At 38.3% G+C, this 17,738-nt stretch overlaps 1 protein-coding gene across 2 annotated transcripts in view; it reads right to left on the reverse strand.

Annotated features, from left to right (window-relative positions):
- The window catches only part of BMPR1A (bone morphogenetic protein receptor type 1A), a 132,932-nt gene that overhangs the window by 24,770 nt on the left and 90,424 nt on the right, over positions 1–17,738 (reverse strand). For both annotated transcript variants that reach the window (XM_040623926.1, XM_008696139.2), the window contains exons 3-4: positions 8,205–8,423; positions 1,481–1,643 (exon numbers count right to left, since the gene is read on the reverse strand). In XM_040623926.1, coding sequence (XP_040479860.1) covers positions 1,481–1,643; positions 8,205–8,271 — 230 coding nt within the window. In that variant the 5' untranslated portion in view covers positions 8,272–8,423. The remainder of the gene's footprint in view (positions 1–1,480; positions 1,644–8,204; positions 8,424–17,738) is intronic.

Raw genomic sequence — 17,738 nt, forward strand, 5'->3', positions numbered from 1 at the left:
ACTGAATGTGACAGGAAAAAAGGGATAACTTTTGAATAGCTTTAAGAAATTTACATATGTACTGTATGGTGAATAACATAATAAAAAATATTATTATAAAAAAGAAATTTACATATGTATATATTTAATGAAATGTTATCATTTTAGTATTAGTATGTTGGAGTTTACCCCTAATATATTCACTGAGATTTTAATGGGTAGGAAGATACTTCTAAAAGCTTTTTTTGGGGGGACGCCTGGGTGGCTCAGTCGGTTGTGTCTGACTCTTGGATTTTGGCTCAGGTAATGGTCTCAGGGTCATGGGATCGAGCCCCATATCGGGCTCTGTGCTCAGCTGGGAGTCTGCTTGAAATTCTCTCTCCCTCTCCCTCTGCCCCTCCTCCCACTTGCATGTACTCTCTCTCTCTCTAATAAATCAATAAATAAAATCTTCCCAAAAAAGGGCTTTTTTTGTGCTCTTATTTATCATTCATATAACCTAAAAGACTTGCAGAGTTATTGAATTTTTGTAAGAAAAAAATGCTAAATGTGGGGTAAAATCCTGTTAAAATTAATGATTCAGTTTTATTCTGGATTACAAAGCCACTAACAGCCCACACATATCAGGCACATACTACAGACAGTAAGTTTGGCCAGAAATTACTTGGTGACATAGTGTGGAACACTCCCCTTTGACAGATCATCCTGGCTGTCACAATAAATTCAACCACCACCAATGGACAAACAACAAATCTAAGACATGATGAACAATCGTATAATTTCAATATTTTACATGTATACTTTTTTGCTTTATATCTGGTGACATTCAAAGAGCATACAATTATTAGGAAAGTACAAACCAGGACGTTATTACTTTCATTACATCAATTAACTGATGAGACTGTGTTGTTCAGGGAATTTTTTTGGCTAATAAGCCAATTCTTCAATGTCCCCAAACAATATGGAATAGAATTATATGATCATATATAAATGTGCTGAATAGTTAACATAAAATTAGGCAGGAGAATTAAAACTGTCATATAAATCAGATTTGGATTGGGAGCTCACTTGTAAGAAAGTAACATAAAATTAATTAAATATCACAATATCAATTCCTATCTTTCTGTAAAATATTTCAACCAATTCAGAATTATAAGATTTTGGGTGAATTTCTTTTTTGGTAATCTCTAAATTTTCTACAATAAGTATCAGTAAACTTTATGATCAAAGGATTATTAAATAAACTCAAAATGTTAGACAAATACCAGATTCCTTTTATCTCCTTTAAAAAGGATATTACAATGTTACTGGAAGAAAAGAACCATCAATCATGTAGTAGTACTAATGTTCCCATATACAGAACGAGAAGCTTTTTGGCTCTTTCCAGAGAAAATTAAAGGGAAAAAAAAAACAACCCTTAAACAATGTAACCAATTCTTAAAATAGCACCAAATGCACTCCTAGTCTCATAACTTTAAGAAGGACTGCATAAAATACTTACATGCATGTGTTATTAATAGCATCGTCCGGGCAGTGTCCTGAGCAATAGCACTTTAAAAAAGGCAAGGTATCCTCTGGTGCTAAGGTTACTCCATTTTCTGATTTCTTCTGGTCAGAGTCCGATTTCATCCCAGTACCATGGAGCATACTGTCCAGATTCTGCCCTGTATTCAAATGTAAAACTTATGAATAAATAATTTCTGAAAAGCTAATTCTTTCATTTCAATTTCCAATGAGAAGTTTCTAAGCTTTCTTATTACAGTATGGCAGCTACTGTGTTTAATTAAAAACACATTTCATTCATACATTTAACATCTGTTAATAAACGACTATGCACAGAATTAATTGTCCCTGGTATCGTGGGACACACGGAGAGGACTATGTCACAATTTTTGCACAGTGGAAGAAAAACAATGTGGCAAAGGTAGAACATGGTCATAGCTTGTAAGAAAGGTACAAAATGGGAAGCGATTCCAGAGGAAGTCTGAGATTGTTTCCAATCATTAAAAAATACACAAATTATGGTTCTTAAACTCCTTGGCTCAAGACTTGGGATTAGCTTTAAAAAAAAAAAAAAAGTTCTTTATTTGTGCCTCTACGTGGGAGTGGAGTTACTAAGCATCTTGCTTTGGACTTTAATTGCTTGAGTAAGGGAATTGTGACAGCAAGGGGACTAATCATATTATCTGGTGCCTTTTATCTCAAGGTCATTGGTTCAAATCCAGTCTATGCTGCCAGAAACTGAAGGTTACTGTAGAGCAGTAGCTGGCTTATGAAAATAGAACTGTGTTCTTGCATTAGAGTCCAGTAGCCTCAAATGACAGATACTGTCATATTTGCTACTGAATCTTTCAGACTGAAAGCTGAACAGAACTAAAACGTTTTAGTAATTCCTCCCTCCCTCTGAATCCGCTGAAATCGGCTAGCCTATTCCTTGTAGGGTTGACCTTTAGGGAGTAAAATGTAGAGCCAAATAGATGTAAAATATTAAGAGAACTGTGTATAAACAACATTTCATTATAAATGGTAAATAAGTGGTTCAAGTATAATGTGGACTTGACTTTAAATTGAGCCACAACGGTGAGATGCACTACTGAAGAGAAAAAGTAACACACATACACACACTGATAACAGGAAAAGAATGTCGCAATTTTTTTAAGTGATTCCATGCCTTGAATTTTAATAATCTTCATTTAACCCTTTAAATTGATAACAAAACTTTAAGACCTCATTTATGTTAGGACGGTCAACTGTAAAAATTAACAAAAGGGTGGAGTGGCCAGGAACAGAAGAAATCCACTAGGCTAAAAACAAGGAGACTTGGATTATGGTCTACTATGGTCCTACGATGGTCCCAATACAGTTTAGTTAGCTGGAAGATCACAGACAAGCCATGTCACTTCTCCAGACCTCATTTACTCAGTAAGACCGCAGGACTAGAGGCCACCTGAAGTTTCTTCACCAGCTTTAAGATCCACTATGATAACAGAAGGAAGCATTAATTTAAGTATGGGGAACAAATGGTAAGTAATATACTACATACAATTAATTTTTCAAAAATCTAGTGATACACAGAAAAAGCGGTATAGTGTGGTAGAAATGACATGAAAATAAGAGTGCGAAGGTAAGGGTTCAAATCCCAAATATATCCACAGATGCTACTCTCTGAAGCTCTTCTTCTATCTCTAAAAAATGGTGATAATAATTCCTGCCCAATTCAACTCAAGGTTGTATACAGATGAAATGAATGTATAATAAAGGGCTTAGTTACATATAAAATAAGGTACAAATGAAGAAATTAATAACAAAGATCATCCTAAAAGATCACCAATACCTAGAATATTCAAAGTTATATCATGGTTAATACACATAATTTCCCAAAACACTACTTGAATTTAGGAAATAAAAATTCTAATTATAATATAATTTGCATCTGGGGTTTATATTACCTCAAATACTTATTTAACAAAACATTAATTAGAGGCCAGCTATGTGCAGGCAAGTTACTGAATGCTGGAAACTGATCTGGTCCTTGAGAAACAGGGAAGGGCAATAAGCACATAAACACACTGTGAAAAGTGATATAATACAAGGTAAACAAAGGAAGGAGCCTGTAACACAAACTCGGCCTAGGTGTCAAAAGCAACGAAAACTAAGCTGTACCTTAAAGTTATAAGATTTCCCTAGATAGAGCCATGGATGCAGAGAAATATAACAGCAACAGCCTCTCTGCACGATCTCCCTAGGTGACAGCACCCACCCGATGGTTTAAACAAATCTCTTTGTTGATGGTCCCGAGATTTACTCCTCCAGCCTTGAGCTGCTTAAGTAATCTCAAAATTAACTTGTCCAAAATGGAACTCATTGACGTATCTCCTCAAACCCATCTCTCCAAGTCTTTTGGTTCAATCTTCAAAACAGATCTCAAGTTTTTCCACTTTTCTCCAACTCCATTGCTATTACCTGGGCCCATCAACGCCGTGCCACCTTCTGAGATAAGAATCTCCACACTGACCTCCCTACTTCTGTGCTTGGGCCCTCCCATCCATTTCCCACACAGGGGCCAGAGTTATCTTTTAAACATAAATCTGATCCTGTCACTCCCCTGCTTAAAACCAATTAATGGCTCCATATGCACTCAGAATAAACTCCAACCTCCCTCACCATGCCCACCGCCAGCAGGACCTGGACCCTGGGTACCTCTCCAACATCAACTCACAGCACCTACCCTCCACCATGCTCAGGCATGCTACCCTTCTGTCAGTTCCTACAATATGCCAATCTCTTTCTACCCACAAGTCCTGTGTTTACAAAGCATAAAATTATGAGGTCTGGGGTGGGCCGAGGCTATAGGCTGTATTTCAAAACAAATATATGCAAAAAAATGTTTAAAGTTTACATGCTCAAGTGTAACAACTCAGGAAAAAAACACAAATATATATAAATAGGGAGATGAATAGCTAAAAGATACAAGTGTGCATATACAGACACATTTACACCACCTTCCTTTGTCATTAATGGCAATTTTTGGCATCAGTGATTTTACATTTTTATTCCTAAATAATTTTTCTTACTTTCCCATTAATCTATGGGCTTCCTTTGTACCAAGCAGAGAAAAATCCTCCCCTGTCCTTAAGGCGGAACGTCTAGAATAGGAATCAGGAGGCATAAGGTAGGAGAGCTGGAGAGACCAATGGGACATAAATGGTTTGCTTGTACGAAGTGATCAGTAACAATTCTCCTTCAACTGTGTGCTACAGAGCAGCGACTACTGAAGGTGGCTTCCAGGTTGTCCTTCTGAATGGGAGTTTATATAGTACTTGTCCGATTTCTTCTTCATCACTGACCACTGGGTATGTTGGGCACCGACAATTTCTCCCTTAGCTACCAACTGTCAGACCATGAAGAGGCCCACGTGAACCTGGTGGACAAGGTTACATACTACCCAGAAGTCCTGGATGAGTGGCTGAGTGCATGAAGTGGATAAACCTCTGGGTTATATACACATATATACCTTTGAGGAGGAACTCAGTATTTCCATCAACACGAGCACTTTTAGTATATGCATGTTGAGAAGGGTATGTATGATGTTAGGTGGACAGATGTGGTACCCTGCAACAGATGCTGTTAGGTGTTCTTCTTCCCTTTACCTTGCTAGCAACACACACACACACACACACACACACACACACACACACACACACACACACACATCCTTTTTAAAGTATTGGCTCCCACCTCCATGTGATTCAGGAAAGCACAGCCCAACCCTCAGTAAAGATAACTGCTTTGTCTAATCCAACAATTTTAGTTCCATTCCCCTTGCCACTGCTTACACAAGAGCATAAATTAATTCTGGCCAATAAAGTTAGAAGGAAGTCCGCTGGGGAGAGGAAGATGACAGGTGCCTGGGGAGATTTCTTTACCAATTAAAAAGAGACACAAGAGACATCCATTCCTCTTCTACCGAATGCTGCCAACTCAGTTCTGTCATATCTACATGTGATCTCTGGCCCCACAGCAGCCACACTGTGGCCATGAAGTGAGTTAACCTAGGGCTAAATTAATAGGTGGAGGAGAACACAGTTGAAAAAGAGAAAAAACTTGATGAGCCAAGGAATTAACTTACTGAAGTTCCCCTACCTTCAGACTTCTTGTTTTGTGAAACAACACCTGCCTTATTGTTTAAGTTATTTTGAATTGGGTTTTTGCTGTTGTTGCTGCTGTTACTTATAGCTGAAAACACCTTAACTGACAGAAGAGAAAGAATCTGTTCCAGACTCTTTAAGTTGTCCAAAGGATATCTATTTTCCCTATCTTCCTGACCAAACTCTGATTCTTTCTGGCGGGACAATGTGTCCAGTCATAGGCAATAGACTTAGATTAATCTAAGCTGACCGTCACAATCCTGTCTCCCAGTTTTCCAGTAGCCCTAGCAATTGTCTCAGTTTGTCCAACAAGCACAATAAAATCTGCCAGCAGAAGGTTGGTTTCTGGGGACATTTTACTTTCCTGAAATAACATCCAGTTGAAGTCACTGCTGACCCTTTCCCCATTTTTCCTTCCTCCAATGCAGATAACAGCAGCCATTTTGTAACCATTAGGGAAAAGCCAAGAAAACTACAGATGTCAATCTTGACACCACTCAACTACTGAATGAGCACCAGCAAATATCTACCATCTACATAAAAAAAAATATCTATTTGTTTAAGTCACTGTTTGTTGGGTAATTAGTTTCTTGAAGCTAAAATCCATTTCTAAAACTTGTGACCAAGCCAAAGCCAAGGATTACATAGCGATTAGATGTTAATATCAGGTGATTCATTCTTTGTTCCAACAGGACTAACTTTATCTCAATTTTATAAAGGCCTTAAATCTTTATCAAAACATCTAATGCTCCAAAAATTTCTGTTTACATCTAGGATATGCGCTATTGTTTCTACTTTACAACAAAGAAACCAATATATGGAGAAAGTAACTTTCCCAAGACACAACTGAAGCTAAAGTTGAAGCTAGAGTCAAGTTATTTCCACTAACACCACTCTCCAATCCTTAGTAATCTCTAAGAAATACCATTTTCTTCTACACTGGTTTTGGTTAAGACTAAATATTTTTATTTTATTTAAAGCAACTCTCAAACTAATCTTTTTGAAAGGAAATGTAACACATTTGGCTATTCACCACAGAAATGTAATTCTTACTGGGATTTTTCACTTATACCTGACAACTAAATACCAATTTATTTCATCTAATAAAAGTTTATTACAGAACAACTTGAATCAGGGTGGGGAAAGAATTTTAATCATATTGCCTCTGTGTGATCTATATAGATTTTTAAAAATTTATTTATTAATTTTTTTAAAGATTTTATTTATTTATTCGACAGAGAGAGACAGCCAGCAAGAGAGGCGACAGAAGCAGGGGGGGTGGGAGAGGAAGAAGCAGGCTCCCAGCGGAGGAGCCTGATGTGGGACTTGATCCCAGGACTCTGGGATCACGCCCTGAGCTGAAGGCAGATGCTTAACGACTGAGCCACCCAGGCGCCCCAGATTTTTTAAAAAATTTAACATCAAATACTGATTACCTGGAAGTGAGGTAGCCAATATGCTATTATTAATTTAACTCATCTTCAAATCTATGACAGCTTTGGCTAATGCTGATCAACAAGACACATAACAAGAGCTGTTAAAATAAAGATGTTTTATTAAATAATTTGGTATTTCACCAAAAAAAAAGTGGCTTTTGGAAGAAGGCTCTCTGTATTCTGGGCAAGAAAATACTAAAGGTATTAGTTAAACCTAAGATAAAATATGATGCTACAGATTTTATTTTTAAAATGAAAATGTCAGGGGCGCCTTGGGTGGCTTGATTGGTTAGATGTCTGACTCTTGGTTTCGGCTCTGGTCATGATCTCAGGGTCATGGGATCGAGCCCTGTGCTCAGCAGGGAGTCTGCTTGGGATTCTCTATCTCTCTCTCTCTCTCTGCCTCGCCCCCCCCCACTGGTGCGCACGCACACACACACACACTCTCTCTCTCTCTAAAATAAATAAATACATTAAAAATATTAAACTATCAAAAAATTTGTGCTTTTAATTGTATTTCTTACTAGTAGATATTAATCTTTATCACTGTGAACGAAAATCATCACAATAATTTCCTGTTTGGGAGTTCAGAGCTGTGAACACAAAATTACGATGTTGTCCATAAATAAAACTGAGTATTCTAAGAAGAAATTTTAGTATTTAGCACACACAAATGCAACTTACCTTTCTAAATGTTTTTAATGATGACAAAATGATTTTTTTAATTATTTGCATGTACTCCACATTGTATTTTAAAGGAGAAAGGAATTTTAAAACTAAGTTTTGAGTACCTATTACCCTGTGTCTTAGTCTTACTAGGACAGATCCTTCATTTTATACTTTATCTCATTTAATTCTCACGAGACTTAATGTTGCATATCATGATGCCCATGTTATGAATAAGAGAACAGATTCAGAGAGGCTGAAATTTTACAAATACTTGAAAATGTTTCTATCACAATCAAGTTCAAAATTATCTGGCATGTATTTATTCTTTGCCTTTTTACTCAAAAGCTATGCTGGCATACTGAGCCTAACGGTTCAAAACAGGACATGAGGAGAAGAAGCAATTTCAAGAATGAGTGTTTTAAATATAGAAAAAAATTACTGAAAAAGATTACTTAAATGAACACTGATTTACCTTGAACATAAGAAATGATGAACAGATAGGCTCCCAATAATTTGATGTAAATATACAGCTGAGTCATTGTTCAATTTTAATGTTTCCTGTACACTGTCACCTCTAATAACTGGTCTTGTTATGTCACTAATTTAAATGACTTTTATTCAAAGAGATTTTCTTGCAAAAGGTCTCAATCACTTGACAATGACTCCAACTTCCGCTGCTTTCTCTTGACTCCTGAAAGATAAAAATTTAAAAAAGGTAATGAATATAACTGAATTCTCGAAAGTTTTCAAAACTAAGAGAGAAAAACAAATGCTCAAAATACCTTTAAATAATGAAATACATTTTGGGGGGGGGAGAGGGAGAGAGAATGGGGGGAAGGGCAGAGGGAGAGGGAGGGAGAGAGAGAATATTTTAAGCAGGCCCACGCCCAGCATGGAGCCCAACATGGGGCTCGATCTCACAACCCTGGGATTATGACCTGAGTGAAAATCAAGAGTGGGAAGCTTAACCAACTGAGCCACCCAGAAATGAAATACATTTTTAAAGATGAAAGCTATCTTTATTTACAACAACAGAAAGCACTGTAATTCAAAAGCTTAAATAATTCAGTAAATAGTTTGCCACCTCTACTGATCTCAGATTAAGCATATGTAAAACAAGTACACTAAATAATCCCGATAGTCTTTTCCGGCTGCTCTAATTATTTTATTAGTAACAATTTCTTTCTTTTTTTTTTTTTTTAAAGATTTTATTTATTTATTCGACAGGATAAAGACAGCCAGCGAGACAGGGAACACAAGCAGGGGGAGTGGGAGAGGAAGAAGCAGGCCCATAGCAGAGGAGCCTGATGTGGGGCTCGATCCCATAACCCCGGGATCACGCCCTGAGCCGAAGGCAGACGCTTAACCTCTGTGCCACCCAGGCACCCCTATTAGTAACAATTTCTAAATATACTAAGAATAAAGTAGGAAAAACTGAATTTAAATACGAAGCTATTCACCAATAATCTTTCAAATCCTAATAGATGTGATAAAAACACCTCAAATTTCTGCAGAAGAGAAAGCTTACCTAGGTAATCACACATATTTAAATATGCAGTGTGCTTCATCATTAAATAGAAATATATCTTAAAGTTATTTTCCTAAAATATTGCAAATCTGATTTCATTAGTATAAAGCTGAGCTTTTAATATGGATGACATGAAACATAACCTCCCCAGGTATGATTTGGCAATTATAGAATAGTTGAAGTAAGTAACAAAAAAAGCCCTCACTAGTTGGCATATAGATGAATATAATTCTGTTTTTCCTCCCATGCTATTGGTTCAGACAATTTGATTTCATTGATTTCAGCCTAAAATATTCCTGAATGAAAAAGATTTTATTTATTCATGACACAATTATGCCTAGCAAGATTTCTATCATAAACAATCTGAGCTTTCTATTTTACCAACCTAAGAATTTTTCACTTTACTTAGCTCTTCAAAGGCACTTAGGGTATTGAGGAAATAGGTTTATAGAGTGTCATTTATATTGTGCATTTTAATATGGCTGACTTCTAAAATCTCTACAATTTCTTACTTCTCTACTATAAAATTAAATTGCTTCCCATCTACATAATGCTGAGAGAGTAAGATGTAAAATCTAAAATAATTACAGAACAACATCTATAATGTGACTTAATAGCATTTCTTGGGAAAACTCCCTTCTTGAAATTACACAGTTGCGATTCTAGGCATACTTGCTCCAGGTTTCAAATTCAAAAGCGGTCTGTGGTATAATTTCAACCCTGTTCTCCTGTCATATTTCTATTTGCCTATTAAGTATCTCTACTAGGATTACACACAACTTGTCTAAATCAAATGCATTAACTTTCCTTCTCAACCCTCTAGGCCTGCCTCCTTCTCCTCCATTTATTATCACAGAGGAAGGAGGTGCCATGTCTTCAGTCCCCCATGACAAAAACCCTGGCATCAATTCTGCCTCTCTTGCTAGCTCCCCCCGCTCCATACGTCCACTCACCAACAGCACTTTCTGAGTGCATAGGACACATCAGTGCCAGGTGCTAGAATACAAATATGAGCAAGACAGTCCCGGCTTCAAGGAGCTCATGGTCTTGGGAAGCAAACTGATTGCTATGACTGGTTCCAATTTCCAGAGTCATTGTTTCCTCATCAATTTATTTAAAGCTAATTTGTGGTCTAGTCTCATTAGAGGGACAACCAAGGCATCCTGCAGAGCAGCTGAGGAGACTCTAAGCACCTGTCACAGTCACAGTCTCATTCATAGGAAGGGGATTATGTGTGATTTCTTCCACATAAACATTTATGACTGCTATCCTGGGCACAAGTTCAAATCCTGCTCTGCCTGAAATAAGTAACCTAACCTCTCTGGATGAGTTTCTTCATCTGTAAAACTGAGATTATATTATTAAATCATAATTATTTTAAGAACTAAATGAGGTAATACCTAATACATATTCACCTCTAATTATGTACCATCACCCTTATAAATGCTTTGAATATGTTAATATGAATTTATCAAATCATCACAACCACCTTATGAGGTAGGTGTGACTATTATTTTAATTTTACAGATGAGGAAACTGAGGCAGGGCTCTAATTCTAATCAAGGACATCTGAATCCAGAGTCCATGTTAACTGCTACCCTAGACTGCCCTGCTGGATATTTTATGTACATTATACAATGTAAATTATATATAATAAAATAGGAGACCCTGGTATAGAACAGGTGTTCAATAAAGTTTCCTCCTCTCACACACGTTTATAACATGCCACAGGAAGTAACAAGTGTGATCCATGACAACCCCATCTTCACGAAATTCTGATAGCCTAAAAAAACCTGCAGTAACTTGTATAGACAACAGCTATCAGCCAACAGAAGGCTAAAGGTAAAATGGCTTTAATTGCCTCATTTGTAATCTAACAATGGAAAGCCTTAATCTTTAAAAGAAAAAAGTTTGGTTTTAGCGAACTACCAGCTCAATATGCAGCAGTGTTAACGACAACTGCTTAGACATGAAGGCAATCTTATCAAGCAGGGACAGAGGCACACTGCTGTAATCAAAGAGGGTCACCACCTTCCTTCATCCACCTGGTCAGGCCTCTTGAACACTTTAGAGAGGAATGACAGGAATGCAAAGAAGAGGGAAATGACTACACTTGAGATACAACTCAAAGATGGGGGGCCTTTGCTCACAGAGTATCAAAGGAACAAAGTGTGAATGCACCTCTGTCAAGGACATGACAGACATGACGGACAGGAGACTAGACCAACTGAGTGACTCATCAGATTCCTTCTAACACTGAAGTCCTGCAGGAACAGTGTTCTTGCCACTGACTATTATTTTATTTCCTAAATATTTATTAAGTACCTATTATATACATGATTCTGTACTAGACACTGAGAATATACACATGAGGGCAAACGGACCCAGCCTTCAAGGAGTTCATTGTCATTAAACAAGACAATTTAGACAGTGAGGCTCTGAACAAGACAGTACAAACCATACGTAATCATAACTTGTGGTAAGTGTGAGGAAAGAAAAGTGCCAGGTTCGAGAGAGGCATGGGGTAGTGACCTAATCTCATCTGGAGAGACTGAGGGAAGCCATGCTAAAAAGCAACATTAAGTTGAGATCCGAAGAATGAGAGTTAGCCAGGTAAAGAAACAGAGGTGAGCTGTAGGCATAAGGAATAGCCTGTCAAGAATCTCGAGGCAGAAAAGAGCAATGGAAGAATGATATTTCTGAAATGGTGAGAATAAGCGGTAGTTGGTAGGATGTGAGTTTGAAGAAACAGGAAAAACAAGGACCAGATCAGGCAAGAGTGTATGAAGGATCCGGGATTTAAATCTAAGTGGGATGGAAGGCAATTATCTGGTTTCTATGTAATGGAGTGGAGGGGACAAAAGCAGAAGCAACAGACCAGTGAGGACAGCGTAGTAGTTTAGGAGAGGGATAATAATGGTGGTTAAGATTTGGGTGGTGGTGGTACGGTGGATGGGTTCAAGGTATATTTCATAAACAGACTCAATAGGGCTTAGTATTGGATTCGATGTGGGGGTAAGGGAGAGTGAGGGTCGAAGAAGATCTCTACATTTCTGGCATGAGCAATTATTGAAATGAGGACAAGTGGATTTTGAAAGGAGTGAGGAGAAGAGATCAAGGGTTCAATTTTAGACATTTGAGATTACCCAAAGGGAACATCTAATGGGCATGAAACTTAAAGGACACATTTGGTACTGAAGATACAAATCTATTACGCCAACAGCATAGAGTGTTTGAAGCTATGGCTCTGTATGAGATGGCCTTCTAAGAATGAAAAGAGAAGAGGGCCCCAGAATACCAACACTCATTTAAAAACTGGATTAATAAAAGCATTAACACCACATATATTTATTTGGCATTCACTGATAAAATAAGTTCATGGTCTAGGACCTATCATGTGCAATATTAATGTAGTGTACATTACCACAGCTGGAATAAAAACTACTATTCATAAGTGATACTTTTTCACAGGTTAAAAACAACAACAATCTACCAAAAGATCATTGTGGTGATCTAAATATGTCCACAAGTGCTCTGACAGTACCTTCGGTAGGTGGAGCCTACAACCTGCCTAGACTTTCCACCGCTGTTAATGAGTCACTTCTAACAAACAAAATGAGATGGAGACAACAGAGTGTGACTTCAGAGACTAGATCATAAAAGGCATTTCCGATTCCACCTTGCTCTTTCTTGAAACACACACTTTGAGGGAAGCTAGCTGCCATGTCATAAGGACACTCAAGCAGCCTTACAGAGGGGGCCACGTGGTGAGGAGCCGAGGCTTCCCGCCAGCAGCATGTGAAGTGAGCCACTTGGCACACGGATCCCGCAACCCCAGGGACACTTTCAGGTGGCCACAGCTTCACTGGCACAATTCACGAGACCCTAAACTAGACCTATCCAGCTAAGCTCCTGGTGGATTCCAGACCCTCAGAAAATGTAGGAGATCATAAATGCTTGTTTTAAGCTGCTAGGTTTGGGGGTAATCTCTTGGACAGCAAAAGAAAAATATTCACTGCTCTATGATACAGTTATTATGAGAAATTTGCTAAAATAATAAAAAGCCTAATCACTGTAAGTTAATGCACAGCCAACCAAAAAACAAAAGTCTGGAAAGCACAGTCAAATCAGAGCATAACAACAGAAGTATAAGATAGTCACAGCGCCCGGAGAACTAAGTGGTGAATGTAAGTAACATCTTTCTTTCAAAGGAGTAACCAAAAGTATGCTCTTTCTTTTAGAATTAGCTCAACAAGTAAGGTTCATTTCTGTGGGGAGAAAACCATCCCTAGTTCTACTCTCTATACTGTTAAACATGTGCCCTTTTAAACTACGAGTTCCAGAAAAATGACATCAGTTTTATGTGCTAGGCAGAGACACTTCTCATATAATATCCTGGCAAATTTCAGAGAGCGAATTCTGATGTCAGTCTACTGGTTTCAAATATCAGCTCCAGTATTTATCTGTGATGTAATTTGGGAGAAGTTATGCAAGCTGTCTAGATCTCAGTCTCCTTCGCCACGAAATGGGAATGATACCACTAACCCATTTAAATGAGTTCGCATCGTGCATCTCGGTACTAACCATTCGATAAGTAACAGCTGTTGTTGGTACTGTTGTGGTTACTGTTATTAATAATATAAATACTGATAACTTTCCCTCTATTTGTTCCATCATATTAACTGTTTCTGTGATCATGACATAGCAAAACAGTAACCATATTTTGCAATTATTCCTGAAACAGAGTATTTTATAATTCTAACATCTGAAAATAACATTTTTTTGAAATCCCTAGAATAACTCATTGGAATTTTTATATTAAATTTAAAATATCTAGTCTTGCAAAGCTAAGGATATAAGGAAATGCAGACATCTGAAATGCTGTATGATCGAAATTTCAAAATGCTGCTGTTTAAAAGCTATCTTAAAATATTTAGTTCAAATAGGCATCTAAATAAATTTATCTTCCGTTGCTATATACATAGATTGGTGCTGTTTCTTCTTCAAGAAAATAAAACTAAGACAAATTATTCAATAAAATATAAATAATTTCTTTTTAAACAAAAAATTACAAAGCTTGGTAAACAGAAATAAGGCTGAACCAACAGTTCAATCAGAATAAAAAAACAGGAAAAGGCTGAAGTCAGCTGAAAAAACAAACTAAAGTCATTCTTTCCTCTTCCCGTTAAGCCCCCCACCCTTAATTTTTACTTTCTAGTAGTGAGGTTTGGGAATTTTCAACAAGCTGGCCCGGGAAGTAGTGAGGAGAAAGCTCCCCCTTCCAGGGGCCCCTCCCCCTAGGCAGCTCCAGGCGCCGGGCCTGACAAGGTTTCTGAGAAGGCCTAGACTCACTGCAGACTTTCCGGCTCCACAGCCATTGTTTGCATGGCTGCTTTGCTCCTTATCCAGAGCTTGGATTAGCATAAGAATATTGTCTTTTCTCTTAACCAGCAACCCATCTATTCCTTCCCCAGTTCCAACCTCTACCCCCATCAATCCCTGAGCTAATATATACACAGACAACTGTAGTAACACCGCTCATGGCTATTTTTGTATCAGTGTGAAAAACAATCTCACCCAAATCTAAACATAAACCCTTAAGAAAATAACATGCTTAAATAAATAGTTATGTAAGTGTATCTGTGGTAATACACAGGAATCTCACCAAAAAGTCTGCCTTGGAGGCTTGTGCTGTGAGAATTTGTGATGGGTGAGACAATTATAATGAGGTCTTTTGGAAAGTCTGAAAAAGGAGCAAAGAGAACCAACCATCTCACTAAATTCCGAGCTATAAGGGATGGAGAAGTTCCACTTTATAGAGACATTTCTTTCTTTTTTTTTTTTTTTTAAAGATTTTATTTATTTATTTGACAGAGATAGAGACAGCCAGCGAGAGAGGGAACACAAGCAGGGAGAGTGGGAGAGGAGGAAGCAGTCTCATAGCGGAGGAGCCCGATGTGGGACTCGATCCCACAACGCTGGGATCACGCCCTGAGCTGAAGGCAGACGCACAACGACTGCGCCACCCAGGCGCCCCTATAGAGACATTTCTAACTGCCATGTCTTCAACACCTTAAGGTCACTAATTTCATCATCACCACTGAAGTTACTTCCTAACTAGACTTAACCTTTTCCCAACACTCAATTTTTTATTCGAAGCAAATTTAATGCATTTAACCTTTGTATTTCTGCTTAATGGTCCCCTCTTTATTCAAAACCTTTCACTTTCCTTCTGAGCCAACAGACTATTCTCCCCAACACAAACATGAATTCTTCCAGGAACAGAAAGGCAAGACAAACTAGTACAGCATTATACACTGCTGATGCGTTTCTACGTCTTATATCCCACACCAGGGGCCTCAATATTAGATGCACAATAAATGCCTCCTGGTTTATGAAGTATTTTTAAAAACAAGAGATAATCTATTTTCAACCAATCAACTTTGTACTACAAATCCCCTAACCTAGTTACTCCAAAGTTTTTTTTGTTCGTTTATTTCTATTAAATGAAAAAGCTCACAAATAATTAGAACTAGATTACGCTACACATCAATCTTTGGCACATCTGCGCTCAGAAGAGATTCTTACTGCCAGCTATTCACTGAGGGCATCTGGGTGTTGTCCTGTCTCTTCTCTGGAATAAGCACATATGACCAAAATACACATGAAGTAAATCAGTGGTTGCAGAGATGCCTGGCAGGGGCAGCGTTGGGTCACTTCTGTTTCGGTGTGTTAGGGGTAACGGTGAACAATACTGTCTGTGTTTTCTGCACAGAATTTTTACACAGATAAAATCGGTATAAAATGGTAGTGAAGGGTGCAGGGACTAGCATACAACAGATCTAGGTCTTCCGTGCAGATTAAATGAGAGAAATTCATAAATATTATTTAGTGGTAGCTTTATGTTAGCATATCACCATCTTTATAATTTGCAAATTAAGTTTTACGTGCATTATACCATCTGTATGACCCTTACGGTGAGTAAAATTATTCCTACTCTGAGAGAGAAAAGACAGGCTCAGAGAGCTAAAGCAACCTGCTGAACTTCATACAGCTAGCAACTTGAACAACGAAAACCCGGATCTTTGAACCCCAAGGGCCGTGTTTTATCCAGTCGGCACATGAGCAAGTCCATCAAAAAAGGAAACGGGAAGTCATTTTTCATTGAGCCACGTAAGATCTTATTTCATCTTCACAACTCTGCAAGGAAAAGGGGAAGCTCAGCAGAGTTCAGAAACTTGCCCAAGATCATACAACCAGGAAGAGGCAAGTCTGCGCTGACAAAGGCCAAATTCCACTCACTACCGCAAAGTCAGAAGCCGGTAGGTAACGAGGAAAAACCCGAAAGCAGTATGTTCCTCATTACACACCACTGCTGCTCAGGAAGGGAAAAACTCTGCTCTCCTGTGTGACACTGCTAACACGTCTTTCACCAGGAGCTCCCTCACGGTCTCTGCCAACAGGGGAACGAGAGAAAGCTGGAGGAGGGAAAAGGGACTTGCTTCTTCCTCACTTTGATGTTCCCAGTCAGCCACCTGAGCCACACGCCCCAGTACGTTCTAGTTTCCAGCTTCCTGCCACACTTCAGAACCAGCCTCATGGCCCATGTTCAGACCCAGGGGTGCCGGCACCTCAAAGTCTGAGAGCCAGCTCCTCAGGACCTATGCTCTGAGCTCCTGAGAGAGCAGCAGCAGCCGGGCTCTGAGCTGCCTTGCCTCCACAGGGGCACACGTTCTCCAAGCATCCAGGTTCTGAAACCTTAGTCTCTTCCGGGTGGTAGCTGCTTCCCACAACGATCATTTCTGCTTAATCCCAGTGTTCCATTAGCTTTTTCAATTCCCAATACCTGCGTAGTCAATTCCCTATACCAAACTCTTCCTCTGAAAACAGTCACTGACTGGGCTGTTCCTGACTGGGTCCTGATACAAAGGCTTTCAGAAAACAGACCTCAGAGAGTAACAGACAGACTATACATACACACCACACACATATTTTTATATATATTCACTTCACCAAAGAGGAGTCAACAACATAGCTAACATTTCCTAAGTACTTATGAACTGCATTTTAATATATATATGTATTCAAAGAGTTCTAAGATATTCTGACCCTAGGAATGAATTCTTCTAGACTCAGTACATTTCACTTCTTCTCCCACAAATAATTATAACCTATCCAAGTTACAAGTTTGTTCAGGATAGGCTGGGCTTTCTATTCTAACCTATGTGACCCAAAGTCAAAATGCTTGAAAGAATACCAAAATTTGGTTATCAAAACCAAGATTTCTCATTTCCTTAAGCAACACTACATGTAATAAAAGACTTTCTGGGTTAACTCAATAAATCGCTGTGGCCAAAAAACTAATTCAAATACTAAATCAATCTTTAAGTGGAATATATCCAACTACCAGAACTAAGAAAAAAAAAAAAAGACAAAGCAAAAAAAAAAAAAAAAAAAAAAAAAGCAGAACTTCCAAAA

Source organism: Ursus maritimus, unplaced genomic scaffold, assembly GCF_017311325.1.
Source record: "Ursus maritimus isolate PB19 unplaced genomic scaffold, ASM1731132v1 scaffold_7, whole genome shotgun sequence".
Taxonomy (NCBI): Eukaryota; Metazoa; Chordata; class Mammalia; order Carnivora; family Ursidae; genus Ursus; species Ursus maritimus.